Source organism: Morone saxatilis, unplaced genomic scaffold (genome assembly GCF_004916995.1).
Source record: "Morone saxatilis isolate NCDOM2014 unplaced genomic scaffold, NCSU_SB_2.0 Contig8, whole genome shotgun sequence".
Taxonomy (NCBI): Eukaryota; Metazoa; Chordata; class Actinopteri; family Moronidae; genus Morone; species Morone saxatilis.
Genome location: NW_023340257.1, coordinates 5,466,531 through 5,488,218, shown reverse-complemented (window position 1 = coordinate 5,488,218; position 21,688 = coordinate 5,466,531). Strand labels below are relative to the sequence as shown.

Sequence of the window (21,688 nt, the reverse complement as noted above, 5' to 3'; positions counted from 1 at the left end):
TCCTCCTAAATATTACACACTGTATGTAAGAGACTGATGCTTCTGACTGGCTGCAGCTTACAATGATACAGTGTTTTTTAGTCTAAAACTGTTTAAAATGTTAAGCTGCTGCACTGCTTTTCATGAAGTGTTAATATTGTTTGTCCACCCTCCTCTGTGTATTTCTGTGTGTCCATACCATCCACATATAAAAGATTGACATCATGTCAGGGGTTGGTTGGTGGCCCATACGCCCCGGCCGACTTAATCATGAGCAGGGCTCAGCTGTCATTCATGATGTAAAACCCCCTTTTTATAGCTTCAAATAACTTAAAATTGAAAGAAAATTTAAATGAGAACTACCTAAAATACCAGAAACCATCAAATCACTAATTTATTTAAGGTGTACTACTTTCATGGAGGCAACAGACATTATGACCTATACTGCAGTCAGCCGCCAGGGGGCTTCACTTTTGGAGAGCTGTCATATATGCTGATGGTCCATACTCACAGACACGCTGGACTTACGTCGGAAGTTGTACATGAAGCAGGCCTGGGCAGCAATGATCCACTCGGCTCGCGTCTCACAGAACATGGCGATGTTGTTTTTGGGCCGCTGCCCCAGCGATGCCAGACCACTGCCCAGTTGGGACGCTGCTGTGAGGACCTCCTTGTAGGAGAGCCAGCGGTACTCACCCAGAACCACCTGCAGGAGGGGGGGAAGAGGGGTGTGGAAGAGAAGTACAGTGACATTTGTTAGTGATGAAGAAGGGGATAAAAAGGTACAGTAGATGCACTGAGCCATTACTCTAGCCAAAGAACATTTGATTCCTCCTTTTATTGTGTGTCAGTGGGTGCATTTTACTGCAGGAGCACAGTACGGAGAGTTATATCCCACAGTCACATGTTCGGTCTGTTTCATATTTAAAAAGTCACAGGAAAGGGAGTAACAGTTCATCACTGCCAAACAAAACTACTTTCTCCCCTCTGCTGTCATTCTCATACTGTAGCATTTCACAGTCATCATCCGCATGAGAAGAAGATAAACACGGGCTTCTGGATATACTCTCCAACACTCTGATGACACACAGCAGAAAGCCACAGACACACGTGCTTCCTGCCTGTATCAGTGAGGTTATACTGGCTCCTTATGGTTAATAAATGGTAGTGCACACAAACGCACACAGTAATCATGACTATACAGTACTGTTATCCACTTGTTGGAAACAATAAACAGCTAAGACATGTTCTCTTGCAGCAACAAGTGTTTCGACACTGGGGGTTTAACTGGATTAGAAGGATCAGGCTGCTGGGATTAGGGGGGAACTTTAAATACACGTCAAAGTTTGCTAACTCCTGACTGTGCCAGCACTGTGCGTACTTGGGTAAAGTTTACACTGAATGCTGTTGCAACTTCTGAGATAATCTGTGAATGCAAGTGTTTGTATACAGACGTACATTTTATAGAAGCATATAGAGGATATGGTGGCAAAGCATGGTAGTAGCCTTCATGTTAGGAAGGATTTTGCTTCTTTTTCATACTCCCACTATTCTTTTTACTGTTGAACAAATCGAATCTCTTTATCCCGTTTCCTTCTTTCATTCCATACACTTCTCTTCTCTTTCTTAACACTTCTAAGGTCAATGGAATTTAGGTCGTCTAGTGAAATAACAAAAAATTCAAATCTATTGCTTCTATTCATTCTTCCTTTTTCTAACCTTTGTGAATCTTCTTCAAATAAATGGCTATGCAGTCTTTTATTCATCCATTCATTCATGTTTTTACACTGACCATGTGGTATTAGGATTGCAGCGATATACCTTTAGCACAGTATACTGTGGTATGAAAATGAACAGTTATCATACCATGTACGTTTGTTTATCTACGGAGTTGTATTCCACTGTATTAGTTTATATTACTCATTTAACTCTCTAATAAGTGTATTTCCCAAAATGTTGAACCATTCTTTTAAAGCAGGGGCAGATCTAGAGGAATATTCATGGGGGGGCAAGAGTGTGGCATGGAGACTTTAAGGGGTGGCAGAAATATCTGCTCATTTAATTGCAAACAATCACATATGTGAATATTTGCTTGGAAAAGCTCCCAAATAAAGATATTTTACTCCAAAATATTACAATTTTGTGGCACATTAGTAAAGCACTGATCTGAAGGTGGTATTAGAATCAACTGTTTTATTTTTTTTCATTGACCTTAAGCCTTTAGGAGATCATTAAATGGTTTAAAGTTTTTTTAACTGGGTGACAGCTGGGGTGGCCAGGCATTTTTTAGGTGCTCATACCACCCCTCTAGATTCGCCCTTGCTTTAAAGTGCGTTTAATGTCCCTTTTTTAGGGGTTTGTATTTTGTCCCTTGCTATTTGATGTTACTATACTGCTGCTTCTGTTACCACACTTTCTGCATCACTCTTTACCTTCTTGAACACTTTTCCATTGCTCTGACGCTCGTCCTCCTCACTGATCACCTCCCTCGTCCCTAGACAGTCTCTGTGTGGGAACTTTGTGGCTGCGTACTCGAACATCTTATCCAGGGTGTCCACTCCTGGGTGCAGCGAAGTCACCAACCTCTTGGTGGCGCTCACCGCTCGGTAGGGTCCCTCGGGCCGTCCCAGCACCGAGCGGGCCTTCGCTCTCTTTGCTCGTTCCTCCTCGGAGCCGAGGAAGCCCTCGTTGGATCTGGAGACCCAGCTGAGGACGTAGGACGGCAGGAAGGTGATGAAGGTGTAGATCCATACCATTAGGTGGAAGAGGAGCAGCAGCATGGGGTTCAGGTCCTCCTTCAGCTTCATCTTGGTGAAGCTGTGAAGATAAGGTGTGAGAAAAAGGTCCTCCCGCGGTGGCAGTCAGTCCCTCTTTTCTTCTGTCCCTTTCTTTGTCTTCCTTCTTTCTTTTGGAGAGCTTGACTCGTAATCCCTGGCAATAAAATGCCCACAGCTCCACACTACTCCTGGAAAATAAATCACAAACAACTGACATTCAATTCCTTCTTATTGTTATTTCAAAATAAGGTAATGCCTGAGCTTATAATGATCCTGAGCTTTAAGAGCCATAAAGGACTCGAATCTCAACTCATTCAGAAATCGAAACCAAACAATAAGTCACATGTAGTCTCGCTCACAAAAAGCAGAAGAGAAATTACTGGCACACAACGACGTGACAAACAGACCTGCTCTGTGCACCAATGTTCCTTCTCTTTCCTGCAGCTACTGTATCCAGTGCACTCACTGAGAAAACAGCATGGACACAGCACAGGCAACTGTCAGTGCACGCACTGTTAGCGCCGACAAGACAAAGAAAAAAGAGAGAGATAGAGAAAGAAAACAGCAAGAGCAGATGAGAAAAAACAAGCAAAAAGATTTGAGAAAGTGAAAAAATGAAACAGAAAGAGACCACTATCTCTGACAGACGTAAGCGACACTAAGTGTGAGATGGTGCATAAGAGGTTTCTGAATGAGCATGTGAGTGTGTGTGACAGGGTACAAGCCACTAGACTAGACTAGGACGACAAGACAGAGAGAGTACACATAAAGAACAAGCTGAAGCTAAAGTGTGTGTTCTGCAAAGTAGCAGATGCCCTAGCCACACTGTACACACTGAACGAGAGAGAGTGTAGTGGGACAGACTGCCACACTGGATAATTCCAGCGTGTGGTATATTTATATATACTGAAATTCATCTCACTTCCTTGTTTCGATTGTAAAAATACTGTATCATGTGACAGACACAGACAGTGTGAACTAGCCGTGATGGAGACTGTAACATGCAGTAGGTGCTGGCAGAGTCTGGGAGCTGTCCAGAGTTCTGATCAGAGATCAGTGTTAAGGTTCTCTCGCTGCCCTGACTGACAGGTTTCCTGTTAGCACCAGTTCTCTACACTTTAACCTGTACAGTAGGTTAGGCCAACACCGGTCCAAGCTTTCAGATCAATCAGGAAACATTGTTATGTAAATATATGGTGTCTTATCAAGGGTTAGGTGTGTTTGAATATTTTGATAGGGCCGATTGCAAAACTTTCGTTTAAAGGCCAAAGTTATTACAGTTTTTGTCTGAAAATAAGTACCCGTCCGATCATTTTGCCTGAAAGTTGAGTATACTACAAAAATAGTAGTTTGACAACATAATCTTAACCCAACCTTTCTTTTTAAACCTCAGACTGAGCAAACAGCATCTGCCATGTTGAGATGCGGTTTAAAGCTCCAGTAAAGGAACATCTGGTTATGTATTTCACTGGCTGTTGTAGCTAATGTCAGTTTAGAGATCCCCAGACGTTTAAAAATAATCTGCTTTGACTATTAATAACATTGTGTCTGTTCTTTCCCCCTCATTGGAAAATCCAGAATCCATCTTCATTTTGTCAGTCGTGATGTCACAAAATCCTGCCTGTACGTATGCGTCATAAACTCAGATTGTAGGTGAGCTCAGAAAAATGTTTCCCCTTTAGCAGATTGAGATTGAAACTCTGAACATATAACATTCTGCGCAGTGTCAGAGTCAAGGATCTGTAAAAAACTGGATCTTTAAGTGTGTTCGATTACTGCCAGGGTAAATAACGGTCCCATCCTCTAAAAGATACCACGCAGTCATCATTGTTATCATTACTATTATTGATTACTATTTGTCTGTTGGGTATGGCAAAAGTGCTTCTCTTATAATTGAGGGAGCTGAACCTCGTCACTATCACAACCGCCATTATATAGTCCAACATTTCTGGGTAATAGGGTGGTTAAACCGCCATTAGAGGCCACCAGTGTGAGAAGTAACCATAATGCATATTGACATTTCTACCCAGTCCGTCAACTGTCTTTGCAATCGTGCAGCTAAAAAAACATGTCCCCTGTGAAAACGGTGTGAGCAGGCACGCAGATACACAATCCGAGGGCCGCTAAGGGCCTATTCTAGCAGCAGTAATTCATTATTCATAGGAGGGAGAGGCTCATCTCGCTCCCCTGAAGCACCTCATCCTCCCCCTACCAAAAAACTGACACATACTGTACCTACTTGTCTCCCAAACACACTCATCCCTCAAGTGTCCCTTTGAGACTCATAAATAAATCAGAGCTTTTACCAGCAGTGCTCTCCCAGACTACCATCTGTTCTCTGTGGGATTCTCCACTGCGCTGTTGTTCTGCTCGGTGTCTTGTTACCCGGCCTTGATGCCTCCCCGCTTCATCACAGGACCCTACAGCTTACCAAAACTGCACCCCGCTGGGACAGACGCTTTACTCCATCGCCCGCTCTCATCCACTTGTTGGTTTCGTTGTCTCTCGCAGTTCTTTTCTTTTTTCTTTTTTGCTGAAAGTAGAGGTCGATGAAATAGAGGCCACAGAGGAGTAGTGTGGTCAAGTGGGGTAAACAAACTAGAGGAAAAGAAGCAACAGAGCACGGTGCTGGCAGACTTCAACTTCTTCCACTGCTGTTTTGTGTAGACACTGAACAGAAGTTTTAGGTCTGCTGTAACAAATATTAGACTGCAAGCACAGTTTTTGATGCAGCCACCGTTTTAATTTCCATCATCTTTTGTAAACCATAAAAAACACAGCTGCCGTACTTTAAGCAACAGAGTGGAAACATGTTCTCTTGAACAACGACTGGGTTTCTCTTTTTTTTTCTCATGTCAGCTACCAAAGCTTTTCATTTTTCTTTAGACTCTGAGCCTGCCGCTGATATAACTCTGTTCCTCCATAAAGATCACTGAAAATCATCTGAGTGCTATTGTCTGCTCCTCTAACAAAACATTACAAAACCTAGATTTCATAGACTGGGTTATTTCAAGCTATTATTTACTGCAACTGCATTCAGTAAACAGGATGTTCACCAACAGTACTGAGTTCACTGAATCTGAAGGCTTTGGTGTGTTTTCCATTAGATGCTAAAGTGATACTCCATTTTAGTATTGCACTGAACCAACATATTGGTCAAAATCAACTCCGTAACGTCTTGTGTGTGACCCTCTCTCACTGGTAGACACCTTCGTCTTTCAAACCACATCCCCAGTTTGGACTGTAACTCTTCTCACAGTTATTAATAGCACTCCAAAATGGTTGTTGATTAATTCTCTGTTAAATAATCAACTTATAATTTCACCATTGCGCTCGACTGTATGAATAACAGTGGGGAGTGCCACTGTGTGCACTGCCAGGCACCACAAGTCAGATTACACATGGGCAGGGAGGTATGGTGATGCAGTCACAGCATATTGGAATGTCGGCTAAGCTTTGGATAAAAGGCATTTATGCATACATAAAGATGAAGAGCCACCTGTAACCTCCATCTGTGGGACATCAATCAGATCTGTAATTCCTTACTTTTCATCGATATGCATTGATTGCATCCACGAGCCATTTACCAACCCGGACCTGGGCTGGACCTGGGGCTTTCCAGAAAGATCCAAGACCAACTCCTCCTCTCAGTCTCTGTAAAAGGTCAAGACCCTGATTTGTCCTAAAGCAGTACACAAACAAGACTGACTCTAATCTCTTACCTTTAATGGCGAGAAAGAGCTGGTCGCAATATGTAGACTAGTAGTTGCTCAATGGGTGGCTTTATGCAGCAAGCAGGCGCTTTGCAGGCAGCCTCCACTCACTGGATTAATTGAGTAATATTGTGACATGGTCTGTGTAGTGGTGGGGTGAGCAGGCGAGTGTGTGTGTGTGGGGATGAGTGCTTCCTCAAGAGATTGTGTGAATGGGTCCTTTTGTGTGCAGACGTCATCGTGCTTTCACCCACTCAGCTATGCAGGCAGGCCCAAGTCTCGCAGAAAGTTCAACGTGGCCATTGTGGTGAGACGACGCACAAACGCACGACTCGGCCCCAAGGGTCAGGCCACGCGTGTGTTAAGGAGAAAGAGGAGATGTTTGTGGTGGGTTTGTGCATTCGCGAGGGCGTGTGGAGGTGCAAACATGAGGTGTATTCGCCCCGTTCCAAACAGTGGCATAATCAGAGGCTGGCAAAATGACTGAAGAGTTTTAAGTACTGTGTGATTTCATTGAGAGTGAAAGCACAAAACACAATTGGTTGGATTATGCAGATCAGACTGCAGCTTTTCTCTGCTTTTGTGTGCACATGGTGACATAAAGTACTGGCAAACATGCCGGTCACCAACCTATTCCTTTCACTCTCTCTCTCTTGTAATGCTTTGGACTATTTATACCACAGCTAAAATCAATAAAAAGCACCTGATCCTGGCTAATATGAAGTATCTTTATCACAAGTGGAATAAGGAATGTAAATAAATCCCAAGAAAACATGTCATCTTTTCCCTCCTCACTCAGCAGACTATATTTACTTAAGATGTGTTTTATAACACCATAATAATGCAGACTTGTGTCCTCCTTGAGAAATATGGCTACCAGGGAGAAGGGAGTGTTTTCTAATCACATCGGACCATCCCTGCAAGACAATGGAGCTCTGTCTGTAGGTACAGGAGCACCCTGGTGGACCTGCATCATTTGATAACCGTTGCCACAGGCCAGTTCACTTCGGCTGTGTAAATAAATAGACCTTAAAAGTGGCAAGCAGCTTGGGGTCGTAAAAACTTGGAGTGAGGATTGTTGTGAGGTGACAAAGATGTGCAGTTCTGGCCTTTGATTAAAACACACGTTTATATAAAATGTGTCCTGCTTGTCTGCCTTTCATAACTGCATACATCTACCTGAAGAAACACAAAACAGTGTACAGATGTTTCTAAAAGTTCCCTTAAAAATGAGCTCATTACAATGAGTATAGGAGCTACTGAGCTCTTCCTCGTTCCTTATTGAAATTAAAGCGCAATGAGGACACACGGACTCCCAATATGTTGTGGAATTTAGATGTCATTATAATGAGAGCCACTGAACTGCGACATCCAAGCGCACTGGCGACTAACAAGAGCCCCACATCGGCAAGATAACTTCCGGTTTACTATTTCAAAATAAAATGTGTCAAACTGTGTTGCATTTTGGCAAAACACTGTTCAAGGCGCTGACCATACGAGATAATTGAATAGGCTCTCCACAAACACATTAAGTATGAGCGTATGTAGCCTGGTAACTTAAAAAAAAGACCACTTTACACACACTGGCATTTGAACAGCACACACATTCACACCCTGTTCTCAGCCGAGGGAAAAATATGAATGACATTAGTTAATCCTACTCTGTCTTGGTTCTCACTTTAGCGACTCTTTCTACACTTTGGTTCAGCTATCGACATTCAATTAACTAGCAAGTAGCTGCTACATTCAACAGCGTGAAATAAAAGTCTCGTGTTTCACTTATTTTTAGAAGAATAGCGTCCATTACTTCCACAATTGTCTCGGTCTATCTCGGGCAACTTGACGCAACTGTAGCATCCCGCACATCTGGGTATAAACGCGCATCGCACCTAAACGACAGAGGAACTCACCGGTGTCTGTATCCGTCCTCCGGCCCTGTTACAGTCAGCTCTGCCACCGCATTCATCCGCCGGCTCTCATACAGACCTTCATGTTGCACTTTGCAGTCCGAGCCCGGAAGTGACACGCGCGTCGTGTTGTTGTACGAGGATGGATGGCGGGTACGGAGGGAGAGAGGGAGGGAGGAGAGCGGGGGGGGGGGGAGGCATTCCCTGAGTTATGATTGGACTCGTCGAGGTGGCGCGTGCTAGGGGCCGGGCCCAGATGGGAGGAGTGCACGAGTTACTGAGTGTCAGAGGGAGCGAGAGGCCACGCGCACGGCACTCACACAGCAACCACACGCGCACACCGAGGTGGGGTCCAGTCTTCCGCACTGGTTTAAAGTTAAAGGAAATAAAGAGGGTGTTTTAATGAGCTGTCAGATGTAAAATGGTCCTCCAACTCTTGAGAAAGTTCATACAAATGATAAATAATTGGGTCCATTAGAAAAGGGTCCATCTAACCTGAGTGGAATAATTGTGAGGTCCAGTACATTTCACGTGTGATTAAGATTTAAATTTAAACATATGGTGACCTGATTTGGACATGGGCTCCACTGGGGGAGTCACCATGTACAATTTCAAATGTTACAGAATATCACCATCACAACCACTACCTTGATCATGCAGAACTAGAAAAAATCTACTCATCGTGTTCTTGCTATCTTAGCTTGACACAGTGTCTTTGTCTGCTTTGGCCCAGGTAGTGCAATTTGTAAAGCCCCTACCCAGCCTGCACCACTGGAGTACCCAACTGTCAAAACACTTGACATAAAATGTACGTCCTCATAATGCATGTTGATACTGTGACTGATATGTATGTTGTCTACTTTCATACACACACAGCACTTGTGGAGGGCAGGGAGTGCACAGTGGGCTATATGAGTGGATTTGAACCGGCGACCCTCTGATTACAAGCCTGGACGAACAATGCTGATGCATGATGTTATTTGGAGGAGTGAAGCAGAGAGGATACAGTTTATCCAATGTAACATTTCTGTCATTTCTGGGATGTCTTTATTCTGTAATATTTGTCATGCATGGTGAATATTGACGTTTGTTCTGCTCCATACCATGTGATCGTGGTCATGAGTTGCAAATAAATTAAATTATTATTATTTTTTATGTTGACTGTTGTATTGTTATAAACCTAAGAAAACACGGAGCTATGAAAGGGAGCCGCTGGCAGTGTGATGACTCACTCTGCAGTGTCATGCAGAGGCAGTGTGATATATTATGGAGACAGAGAGACAAGCAGATGGCTGCTTCACCAACAGACATATTACTGGGGAAATGAAATGGTGAAATGAGGCTTGCTGCCCGCTGTCTCCACTTTCTCATCAGGGTTGTAATAATAATCCTTCAGTCCCAGCACTCCACCATCTGATTACTAATAAGATAATATATTTAATTAACAATTTCATGATTGGAATCTATCTGTCATCCGTCTTAGCCACTAAGTACCAAACCAGATGACTCAAGCAGATTCTTTCAAATGTATAATTTGAACGCCATCTGTTTTCTAGCTTTCTTGAAGAAATCGTATGAGTTTTTTTCTCATTAGACAAGCTCCTTTAAGCACGAGGGAAAATATTTAACATATTTTACTAATAAAAAAATGTAATGCCATTTCTCATATGCAGATGTCAGCTACTACTTGCTGTGCTGCAATCTGTTCTCATAGATCTTTGGTGCTATTCATGAAGACTTGTTATTGTGAATAACTCCCTTGATACTGTCTGCATCATTATTTCAAGCACATTCGACCCCCGTTGCCTTCTGATTATTTACTACAGTACGTCCATCTCCAGCTCAGTTTCAAGCCATGAAACCGTGGTCTCTAGGCAACTTTGAGGCGTGCTGGATAATAGCAGTATATGTTTTGATTTCCAATCTGGCCTTTACTAGAAACACTCCACTGAGATTGCTCTCCTTAGGCTCACAAATAATATTTGAATAGATGATTATTCTGATGTTCAGTATGAGTGTATATCACTGATATCTTTTCTGTTGTTCTCCTAAACATATATTCCTAAAAGAGATAAACAATTTAATTTTTCTAACTGAAATGTTTTATCAATGGGTCTAAAGTGATGGGTGTCCCGGTCAATGCAGTTGTCCCTACAGTATACTTTATATCATGTCAGTTGAATGGAATTGAACAGTTTGTTTGATTAACATCCCATTAATAGTCCTAGTTATAACACTTGTATGTAGATTTTGAACTTTAAAGACTTTTTGTCTCTCATTTTAAGTGTTTTTTTTTTCAAATTTGTTGTATTACTGAAGAGCACTTTGTAATTTATTTTTTGCTAAGGGGATACTAAGTTACACCATGTATGTTGTCATTAAAATGATCAATATTAATTGTGATTCTTATAAATAAATAAACATTGTTGATACAAAATAGATTAAGTTTACATGGTTTCAATTTAATGTTGTTTATCTTCATCCTTTGAACTTGAAAATTATGTGGCATATCTTATGTGTTACTAAGACACGACATTTTATTTCGAAAAGAACTACATTTATCACAACTGGAGGACATTGTAGCCACAAATTTGATATGTTTCTAATATTGACAACTGTTTTTTTTCCTCTCAGGCAGCGCTGTAGACAGCTACAGCCGGCTGCTGGGGTCCTTTCCACTGGGCTGAGGAGGATTAGCAGCCAACATGCCGACTGTCGGAGTCAAAAGGGATCTTCTCTTCAAAGCTTTGGGCAGAACATACAGTAAGTCATATTGACTACATGTTCAAGTGACGGACAGATAGTCTGCCTGGTTTTTAAATGTTCTTCGGACTCTGAAAGAGGAAGTCAGCTCAGTTTGTGCTCATTAGCCTCACTGTTAGCAGCGCAGCTAGCTTTATCTGGATTTTGATACAAACCATCTTGAATGAGAAAAAGAAGACATTCAATTGAAATTCGTGCCAAATGTGAATTTGAATATCAGGCTGCTCTGCTGATGTTTGTGGCAAATAGAAACCAGTCTTGTTGCACTGACATCTGTGTGTTTGATGTCAGCGTGATTGCATCATTCACCGTTACCTGCTCCTGACGTTACAACGTGAGCAGGCTGCGGGTCAGTGGGAAGATAACAGCCGGTGGTCCTTATATATGGTCCTTACATACAGCGCTTTCTAATAATGGCTGTTTGCTTCTCGTTTCAGCTGATGAGGAGTTTGACGAGCTGTGCTTTGAGTTTGGGCTGGAGCTGGATGAGATTGTGAGTAAACAACACGAAAGGAAATAAAACCACATTGTATCCAAACATGTGTCTTCTGATTACAGTACACCTTCGTCATGATGTACACTTTGACTCGTTTTGGCAAAAAATAAATTGTATAGGATGTCACTCGTGACAATTGACAAGTCAAAATGTCTAATGTAAGAAAGGTCTTCAAGTACATTTGTGCCAAAAACATCTTCTGAACTGTGACATGTAACCAGTGAACTCATTACAGACCTCAGAGAAGGAGCTAATCAGCCGAGAGCAGGGCGACTCCAAGGCATCCGGAGCATCCGACACCATCCTCTACAAGATTGATGTACCAGCTAACCGCTATGACCTGCTGTGTCTGGAAGGGCTGGTGCGTGGACTGCAGGTCTTCAACAATAAGTGAGTGGCATCTTGTATGACAGAACCGGCATCCTGCTGTGATTGCTACACTGTAAGGGAAGGGTGACCAGTTTCATGACACAACAGAGAAGTATAACAGTGTAACTCAGAACCCTCTCCCAGAATAAGGAGGGTGAAAACGTTTAGGAATAAAACGTATGAGTGTGATTTAATTGCATTAAATATGGTGGATGAAGGCGTGTTGTTTGGTTGTCAGCCTTGCTCAAATACAAGATGCCTATCCATTATGGGTGTAGTGCGTGCAGGCTTGCTTCACTGTTGCTACAGAGATTGTATTTGTGTTTCAGGTTGGAGGCACCTCGTTACAGACGAGTTAGCCCCAGCAGCGGGGAGCCTCAGAAGCTGGTTATTACTAAGGAGGTGGGTGGTAACATTCATAATACTTAAGGGCAAATACCTGAAGCTATCATTAGCTTGGTTTATGAATCAAAAAAAATGTGTGTACTACCATGGTAACCACTTGGTTTGTTGCTATTGTGTTTGTCCTGTGCAGACGGCGGCAGTGCGACCCCACGCTGTGGCAGCAGTGTTGAGGAACATCACCTTCACACAGGAGCGTTACGACAGCTTCATCGAGCTGCAGGAGAAACTCCACCAGAACATCTGCAGGTCAGATTAGCTGTTGGAAATGGTGTGCTTACTGTCGCTTGTATAATGCCCTGGCTTCACCTGTTTATATAGATAGATAGATACTTTATTCATCCCCAAGGGGAAATTCACAGTTTCCAGCAGTATCCACAAACTGATAATAAACTGGGAAAAGGGCTTTTAGTTATGCTGCTCACTTTTTCATGGAACCAGCTGCAAAATGTGCTAAAACTTAAGGAGCTGGTTTCTATAAACAGGTTTAAATCTTTTCTAGTGATGTAAGCTGGCTCTTCTGTCTGTACATGTTATTTTGTTTGATGATGTTCTGACTTGACTCTATTTATATGTTACTTGTCTGTTTTTAAATGATTTGTATGTAACTGTGGAACCTTGCTGCTGCCTGGTCTTGGCCAGGACTCTCTTGTAAAGGAGATTTTTAATCTCAATGAGACTTCTCCTGGGTTAAGGTTAAATAAATAAAAAAGATATTTGCTGGTGAGACCAAAAGCAACAGTGAACTTATCCTGCTGATGTGTAGTCTGTGTATACAAAAAACACACCAACCACTGTTGTCCTTTTTATAGCGTACTTGTTTTAATTCAACCATTAACTGTGTTTTGTGTGCAGGAAGAGGAGTCTGGTGGCCATCGGGACCCATGACCTGGACACCATCTCTGGTCCTTTCACATACACAGCCAAACCTCCTGGTGACATCAGCTTCAAACCCCTCAACCAGACCAAAGAGTACACTGCCACCCAGCTCATGAGCCTCTATAAGGTGAACATCTCATTTGCTGGACTTTGGTTAGAAGAGCAATTTTCTTTTTGAGCGGTGCTAACCTGGTTCTTTTGACTCGTACAGACAGACAGCCACCTGAGGCATTACCTGCACATAATTGAGGACAAGCCTGTGTACCCCGTCATCTACGACAGCAACGGTATTGTCCTGTCCATGCCTCCCATCATCAACGGTGAGTACTCTGTCTGTCTTCAGGTTTTCTGCCTCTGTTGTACACTATAGATATTTTATCAGCATTTATCTAGAATTGTGAGCTTGGAAACATCTGACAGACAGATATGAGATATAAAATTGCACCGTTTCAGGGTTTTCAAACAGACAAAGGCTTAAATAAATGAGTAAGAGTGTTTCTTTTTTCCAGGGGACCATTCAAAAATCACCCTGAAGACAAAGAACGTCTTCATCGAGTGCACAGCCACAGACGTGACCAAGGTAGGAGGAGAACAGAGAAATCCCATTATATGTTGTTCAGTCAATGTTATCAAGGAAAAATGACTTAAACTCAATCTTGTTTTCAGGCAAAGATCGTGTTGGACATGATGGTGACCATGTTCAGCGAATATTGTTCACAGCCTTTCACGTAAGCCGCACATCTGTCGCTAATACAAGCTCTTCATCTCCATGGAGACGGACAATAACTGGGGTTCCAGCTGCTGCACTGTTCTCTGTGGCTCGAAAACTTACACTCCATACTCAGTGATGTCACAGAAACTGTTTCCCATCAGCTGTCCAAAGCACCAGCGAGATTTGATTTAATGCATTTTCGCTTCACCTTCCTGATTCAAAGATTAATTTCCTTATAAACTTCCTGCTTGTCAAGCTGAACACGATCCTGCTTTGACATCACTGATAAGGGTGTGGCCTCCACCACCATCTCCCAGTGAATTGCAATAACTACTACGTACTACTACGAGTTATATGAGCTGGCATTTGTTTGTGCAATATCTAAATAAGAGTGTGTTGTTTTTTTTTTGTCATTTTCAAACAGCATGGAATATGCCAACCATTAACCAACTCTAGATAACAATTACTTGTCAAATTGTGAACTATTCTTATTCTTAGTCATATGTGCTTTGTTCAAGATAAGAAAGTACAATAAATGACTGGATTGGAAAAGTATTACAGTGAGGGTTATATTTTCTTCTGTCTCTTGCACTGTCAGGGTAGAGGAGGCTGAGGTGGTGTACCCAGATGGCAAGACCTGCAAATACCCAGTACTGTATTCAATACAATCATCTTATACTGTCAACTTTTTTTTTTTTTTATCAATGGCACATGAATTTCTTCTACGGTCTCCTAATTCTCTGCTGCTGTTTCCTGGTGTGTACTTTAGGAGCTGGCTTACAGGAAGGAGAAGTTGTCCAGCGAGTTCATCAACCGAAAAGTTGGCATCAAGTAAGTCATTTAAACCTACTCTGTCAAAGTAACATAAAAGTACAAGATGGAAAGCACTTACAGGTTTGTCAAGATGCATTCCATTTTGCTTTTGTCACACGGTTTGCAACAACATATCTGAGGAAACTCACAGACTTACCAGTTTGACTCGCTACTTACTAACACAGTCTAGTACAGTAGCCCTGAAACATTAGGGGGCCCCAGAACAATGAACTGTAGCTGTATGTTTCCATTCCAAAAAATGGCAACGAAATACTGGAAATTAAAAGGAATAAATACTTTGTTGAACCTCTCCGTAAATTGGCCAGCTATGATGAAGATAATCCTCATCATTTATTGGACGGATTGTAACCTTTCTTCCCACCAGCTGTGTGGTGTCGGCGTATCCTCAGAAACTTGACGAGTCAGCGTTTGCTTTGTTTTCTCCTGACAGCGAGTCAACTGAGAAAATCGCCCAGCTGCTGACCAGGATGTGCCTGCTCTCCCAGGCGACAGGCGCTGGTGACGAGATCGAGGTTGAGATCCCACCAACACGCTCGGACATCATCCACGCCTGTGACATCATGGAGGACGCCGCCATGGCCTACGGATTCAACAACATCCCCCGCACCACGCCACGCACCTACACCGTAGCCAACCAGGTATCTGGGTTTTTCTTCTGCATGTTTGATGTGTGTGTGTGTGTGTAACCAAATATCATTGTATCTCTTGAGATATGGTGTGTGTTCTTATGTATTTGCTCTGTATGTCCACAGTTCCCTCTGAATAAACTGACAGAGCTGTTGAGACAAGATCTGGCAGCTGCTGGATTCACAGAGGCCCTCAACTTTGCCCTGGTAAGAAAACGACACACAGATGTAAATGCTGATTTTTTTTCTATGCATCCTTTTGAGGGAAGAAATAACTCAATCTTCCACTTACAGATGAAAAACTGAATTCATAAGCAATACAAACGCACCATTGCTCAACTCACGTCACTCAGATGTTGCTGCTACATTCGTACTTGGTCTCGTATGTATGACCTGTAGCTTATGGTGGCTCGTGTTAGCTAATGTTTGCATTTGGGTAAATATTACTGTATAATGGAAAAGCAATTTGTCCCCTCGCTCTTCCTGTAGTGTTCTCAAGAAGATATAGCAGAGAAGCTTGGAAAGAAGATCTCAGAGACCAAGGCGGTTCACATCTCCAACCCCAAGACAGCTGAGTTCCAGGTAAAGAAGAAATAATGAAGATTCTATAAAGAAAAAACTCTACAATGCTTTAATATTTAATAGAATTAGATGTAAAGCAGTGCTGTTGCACCTGAAGCATTGTTTGAAACAATGAAATAGATATATTGATTGATTCAGAGTCATCTTTCAACTTTAAAGGATTGAAACCTGAAATTAAAATGTCATTAAAATAGTAAATGTAGTAGTAGTAGTAGTCCTTTAGCTGCGGGAGGATGCTTAAATTAATGTGTATATACTATATAAATTAGTATACTATAATTTGATGTAGTAGACATTCATGCAGGAATGTTTTGAAAAGTAAAGTAACCATAAACCCACACTCCCATAAGCTGGAGTGTTATTTTTCCACAAGAGGTCACTCTTGTCCTCTCTGACAGATTGTAGCTCATGTGTCCAGCTTCACCACTCTTTGTCACCACCAGGTGGCGCGCACCACTTTGCTGCCAGGCCTGCTGAAAACTATCGCTGCCAACAGGAAGATGCCCCTTCCCCTTAAACTGTTTGAGATATCGGACGTGGTGCTGAAGGATGAGACCAAAGGTAGGCGTCTGCATGTGTGAAGTGATGGAGAAAATCATTTAGTCTTACATAACACGTACACACTGTATCGAACACGCCCTTAAAACTGTTTTTCAAACCCTGTTGCCTCACTGCTATTTTTTTGGGCGGATGCTGATAATAGCTGCTCAAGATGTAATCTGATAGTGGTAATGCAATTCAAGCAGAAGGACCAAGTGTGCTCACATCCACGCAAAAATACTGAGGTGCAAGACAACAAGTATCACTGCACAGCACAAAGGAGAAAAAGCCTGCATACTGATGGGCTGCAAATGCATTTTTCTATTCTCTTTTAAAGCAACGTTTCGATCTGCAAGATCTTTTGTATCATTCTCTTTAAAAAAAAAAAAGTGGGCAGACGTTTTCTTTGTGCAATGCAATTTAAGTATTTAAGTACCCATTTTTTTATTTGTTGGGTGTGAAAAGTCTCTGAAACATCATTTAGATACCAGGATGCTAAATAATTTCTATAATGATTTACATTACATTTATATATGTATATACTTGAATCTGAACAGTGCCGTACGTAGTCTCGATTTATTTTGCCATAAATAGGAAACCAACCAAGCATAATCTTCATTATATAAAAGAGGAATGCAAAATTGACCCATTTTGAATAAAGACCCAGTATTGGCTTTATGTATTAGTAAGCCAGTGTCCCTAACACTCCCTCCCCCTCATCCCACCAACCAGATGTCGGGGCGAGGAACAGCCGGCGTTTCTGTGCAGTTTACTACAACAAGAGTCCGGGCTTCGAGGTGATCCACGGCCTGCTGGACCGAACCATGCAGCTGCTGGAAGTGAAGTCAGCCCGCGGGGACGGCTACCACATCCAGGCAGCAGACGGTAAGAAGGCTTTGAGAGGGAGCAGGGTGCAGATCTATGGGAATATAGCTGGCTTTGCTGGTAAATATCTTAAGACAGATTTTAAGCCCTAGATAGATGTTAGAACATGTTAAATTACTTGCCAAGCTGGTGAAGAAATGGATCTGGGGTTAAAAGGCAGGTTCTGTCGAGATTATGTAAATCCAGTCTCTGACTAGCAGCGACTGGATTGCATTGTGTTTGTTACCAGAGCGTCATGTACCCGGTTTATTGAGGGGACACAGTTTCCATGGCAGTGACATGCACAGTTTGCTCAAAATTAACTTGCAACAGGCCTGGTTAGTATAGATTAGATCTAATGAAGGGGATGAACAAATACTTTGGTATACAAGAGAAAACATGTAATATTGATCTTGGTGGCAGAGACAGAAGCCACAAATATCTCTGCATACTTTTATAATCAGATACTTTGCTCTGATGAGCTTCAAAGCTTCAAATGGTCATTAATGCCGCTGTACACTGCTCAATTATAGATCAATGATAATAAATTATTAGAGATAAAGCACTATTGGTGTGTATGTCCACTGATAAATAACAAGAAACTGCAATACAGAAATGCCAAACCAAGTTGATTTTCCACTGTAAAATGTCACACTCAGTATGTGAGTGTGTGGAGTTTTAAGACTGTGTAGGAAACAAGAGTCGGCCAGTTTTAGTCTGACAAAAGTTGAGTAAATTGAGAATTTGAGTATGGTTAATATGGTGTTAGTGGAGAAGTCATAAAACCCAAAATGTGTCTGGATATTTTATTCACTAAACCATTGATTACACCAGTCATTACATCAAAAAGTGCATCAAATACACTACTATAGCTCCCCCACGTGAAGTGCGAAGTTCTTAATAATTGACCACTTCTGTCCTGCCATGCTGTTAGTGTAATTATAGGTTGCTCGTTTCTAAAAATGACACCTTACACTGTGCACAGATCACAGGTTGTGGAGCCCGCCCGTTCTCCTGCCTACGGAAAGAACCAACACATACATATTTCTTAGAACAAAATGTTGTAAAAAGTACTTCCTGATAAAAGAAATGTACTCTCTAATGACACTAGATCCCAATGTGCACCCTCAAGTCAAATGGGCTTAATGACATTACTTGTTAGATGTTTTTGCCCATTAAAAGTAACCACTGCTGCTTTCAAAGTGGTCCAACTGGCCAGGGAAGTATAAAAAGGGATAACTTTACAGGGTTATGGTAGAATGTGTTTGACAACTTGTTGTATACAGTTATTTTATTAGAAAAGTTTTTACTCCTTTGAAATAGAAACCACTTTAAGAAAATGGACAATAACAAGCTATGAATGAACAAGTGTCATTTATAGCTCATGGGCTCTGACGCGCTCTTTTTTCCCTCTGAACCACAATTCACTCTATTCCATTTCTTCCTCCAAAATCACCAATTGCATCACCTTACCCTAATAAATCAGGATAACTCTGTGCACTCTATGACGGGAACCAAATAGCATTGACGTACACTGTCCTGTCATCATTTCGCTCAATAAAAATCAAAGGTGTCACATCAGCACTCGCGGTTCATGAGTTGTAAGCCAAGAACTCCTTTCAGACAACCTCAATGTGTCTGTAATGATGAAACGCATGTGAGTAAGAGTGCAAACGTCCTGTCTCAAGTCATCATGAATGAGATGGCTCGGTCAGTCATGTTGCACATTAATGGAGAGTTCTTTTTTTTATGGTTTCATTTTCATAGAGAGTGACATTAACCAGCGGTGACATGTGACTGGCACAATAATACTTGTTGTGTTAAAGAGCAGGTATGACTCAGTTGGGTTTCATCTCTCCGAAGCATCTGATCCGTTCCTGTGAGATTAGCAATCAGAAAGGTTCGACTTGAGGCCAATCTGCATACATCATTTGGGTTTTGGATCCCTTTCTCTTTCCATACTTTCTCGCTCACACCCCAACAACCCCCCCAACCCCACCCCCCCCCCACCCCCTCCTTCTCCCCTTGGCTTGCTTGCTCCAAGGTCACACAGCAGGATATCCACTCTGGCTCCGCTGGCCCATTCAGACTGCAAATCAATATGCTCAAGTATCAGTGAATGAGAGCAGTGAGGAGACGGGAAGGCAGACATGGGAGCGGAAGAAGGGATGAGATGAGACTAGAGAGAGAAGAGGGGAGGGGGGGTGACAGGAGAGCGAACAGAGCGACGGGCTGGGAGGCCGTAAGCAAGAAAGGCTATGAGGAGCGGGGTGAAGGTCTGCAGTGTGTGGAGAGAGTGCACGGGAGTCACGTCACCCACTGCAGTGCTGAGCAGCGAGACAGACTGGCACATACACGCCCACCCACGGGTGCTCAGACTGTCCATCTGAAAGGCACATACGCACACACTTAAAGGGGAGCTGAAATGGACTGGCTCTCACAGTTCGCACTAATGCTCAACGCACTGAACACACACTCCCACTCAGTCTATCCTCTGTTCCATTTTTCTCCACACTTTATGCACCATTAGCCTAATCCCCCTCCCCTCCCCACATATGTCGGCGTGTCCATAACCCCATTACAGGGTCATGACCCTGGTCTAAGAGGCTCACCTGACACAGACGCACACCCTCAGGATGTGTCCATCAGCATGGTGAAACAGCACTGCCGATAACTCGCCTTCACTCCCAGCACGGAGAGAGTGAGTGGCTGAGGGAATAGATGTCAGCTGAGTTTCCTCCACTCAGCGGGGATACGGGGATGAAATAACGAGTCAGGGGATCAGAAGTGGCGGAAGAAACCACTTAAGAGACAGATGCCTGTGTTTCACTTAACAACTGTATCCAATGCAGTCTTGGCAAATACACCCGCTGTTAGGAAATGTGACTTTCCTTTTTTTTTTAAGTTTTTTTTTGTCGGCAGTTGACTAAGTCTTCGCCTATATGTTATTAGGTTAATATTGATGTTTATTATGTTTATTTAAACTTGCATTAACTGATTTTTTTGTCCACTTGGGGGCAGCAGAAACAAGTTTGACATGTTATACCTTAAAAGTCCAGTGTGCAACATTTAGGAGGATCTATTGAGAAAAATGGAATATAATATTCATAACTATGTTTTTATTAGTGTTTAATCATCAGAAAATAACAATTGTCATGGTTTTGCTACCTTGGAATGAGCCTTTTATATTTACAGACGCTGCAGGCTGCCTTCCATGGTGTCCACCACACACTGTACAGTAGCCTAGAATGGACAAACCAAACGCTAGCTCTAGATAGTGGCGTTAGTGTTTTTCGCACATCTCATGGTCACCAAAGTTTCTCCTACATGCTTGGAAGGGGACCTTTTAAGTTGATTTGGTGAAGCAAACAGTTTTTAATTTACACATCCAGCAGTTAAAGAGACACATTATCGTAAAGAAATATCTGGCTGCTAAATGCAAAAGTATTTATTAGCTACTTGCTAACTTATCTGTCTGCTGTTTGGTGCTGATCACAGGGTTTTTAGAGCTTTTTCACTGAAAAGAGACCCTTAACTCACTACAAAGCTCCGTAAAGACGAGGGGAGCTGCAGATTCAGGTGATAATTCTCTGTGAAAACAAGACCAGGAATTAAACTAGAATTATCTTTTAATGGTGATGATTTTCAATTTCAGCATTTTTGACCAAAAATGTATTCCTTTCAACACAGAAACCCTAAAAAACCACAAACTAGAACCTCAACACTGAAACCCATACTACATCATCCTTGGAAGTCACTGATGCTTGTAATCATTTTAGGCGTGTTAGCAGCTCCTTAATGCAGGTTGAGGCATTCCTTTCATTGCAGGCTTTTGTTGTTGCAGTAAGAACCTGTGTGAATTCTCTTTCCAGTTGTATAAAGTAGTATTAAATCATATGGTAAAAATCATGTCAGTTATATTGGTTATCTGATGCAGCTGTCTAACTCTCCTTTCCGCTGAAAGCTTTGCTGAAAGTTGGAGGAGAGTGGGCGGAAAGTGGCCCGGCTCAAGTGTAGGATTTTCATTGACTGATTGGTTATTTAAGATGTACGAGAGCTATTTATATAGTTGCCATGGCATCCTGCTCATGGTACAAGTAGATGACGTGTGAACCGACGCAAGGACATTCCACCGATTTAATACACCTAACAGACACAGAACAGGCAACCAAAATAAACCCCATTTATTTCAGCATGTCTGTTAAAATGTCCCTGTTTGAGTCTCCTCCTCACACACACACACAC

At 42.3% G+C, this 21,688-nt stretch overlaps 2 protein-coding genes across 2 annotated transcripts in view; one reads left to right on the top strand and one right to left on the bottom strand.

Moving 5' to 3' along the window:
- The window catches only part of acsl3a (acyl-CoA synthetase long chain family member 3a), a 31,983-nt gene extending 23,461 nt beyond the window's left edge, over positions 1-8,522 (bottom strand). The window contains exons 1-3 of the mRNA XM_035680394.1: positions 8,380-8,522; positions 2,412-2,944; positions 508-685 (exon numbers count right to left, since the gene is read on the bottom strand). Of these exons, the coding sequence (XP_035536287.1) occupies positions 508-685; positions 2,412-2,786 (553 nt within the window). The 5' untranslated portion in view covers positions 2,787-2,944; positions 8,380-8,522. The remainder of the gene's footprint in view (positions 1-507; positions 686-2,411; positions 2,945-8,379) is intronic.
- Positions 8,523-11,021: 2,499 nt separating this feature from the next.
- The window catches only part of farsb (phenylalanyl-tRNA synthetase subunit beta), a 13,554-nt gene continuing 2,887 nt past the window's right edge, over positions 11,022-21,688 (top strand). Inside the window, exons 1-16 of the mRNA XM_035680003.1 lie at positions 11,022-11,139; positions 11,577-11,632; positions 11,871-12,025; positions 12,334-12,406; positions 12,540-12,655; positions 13,262-13,412; positions 13,497-13,605; positions 13,795-13,865; positions 13,952-14,013; positions 14,596-14,647; positions 14,767-14,828; positions 15,262-15,469; positions 15,584-15,664; positions 15,947-16,039; positions 16,483-16,600; positions 17,312-17,464. Coding sequence (XP_035535896.1) covers positions 11,082-11,139; positions 11,577-11,632; positions 11,871-12,025; positions 12,334-12,406; positions 12,540-12,655; positions 13,262-13,412; positions 13,497-13,605; positions 13,795-13,865; positions 13,952-14,013; positions 14,596-14,647; positions 14,767-14,828; positions 15,262-15,469; positions 15,584-15,664; positions 15,947-16,039; positions 16,483-16,600; positions 17,312-17,464 — 1,618 coding nt within the window. The 5' untranslated portion in view covers positions 11,022-11,081. The remainder of the gene's footprint in view (positions 11,140-11,576; positions 11,633-11,870; positions 12,026-12,333; positions 12,407-12,539; positions 12,656-13,261; positions 13,413-13,496; positions 13,606-13,794; positions 13,866-13,951; positions 14,014-14,595; positions 14,648-14,766; positions 14,829-15,261; positions 15,470-15,583; positions 15,665-15,946; positions 16,040-16,482; positions 16,601-17,311; positions 17,465-21,688) is intronic.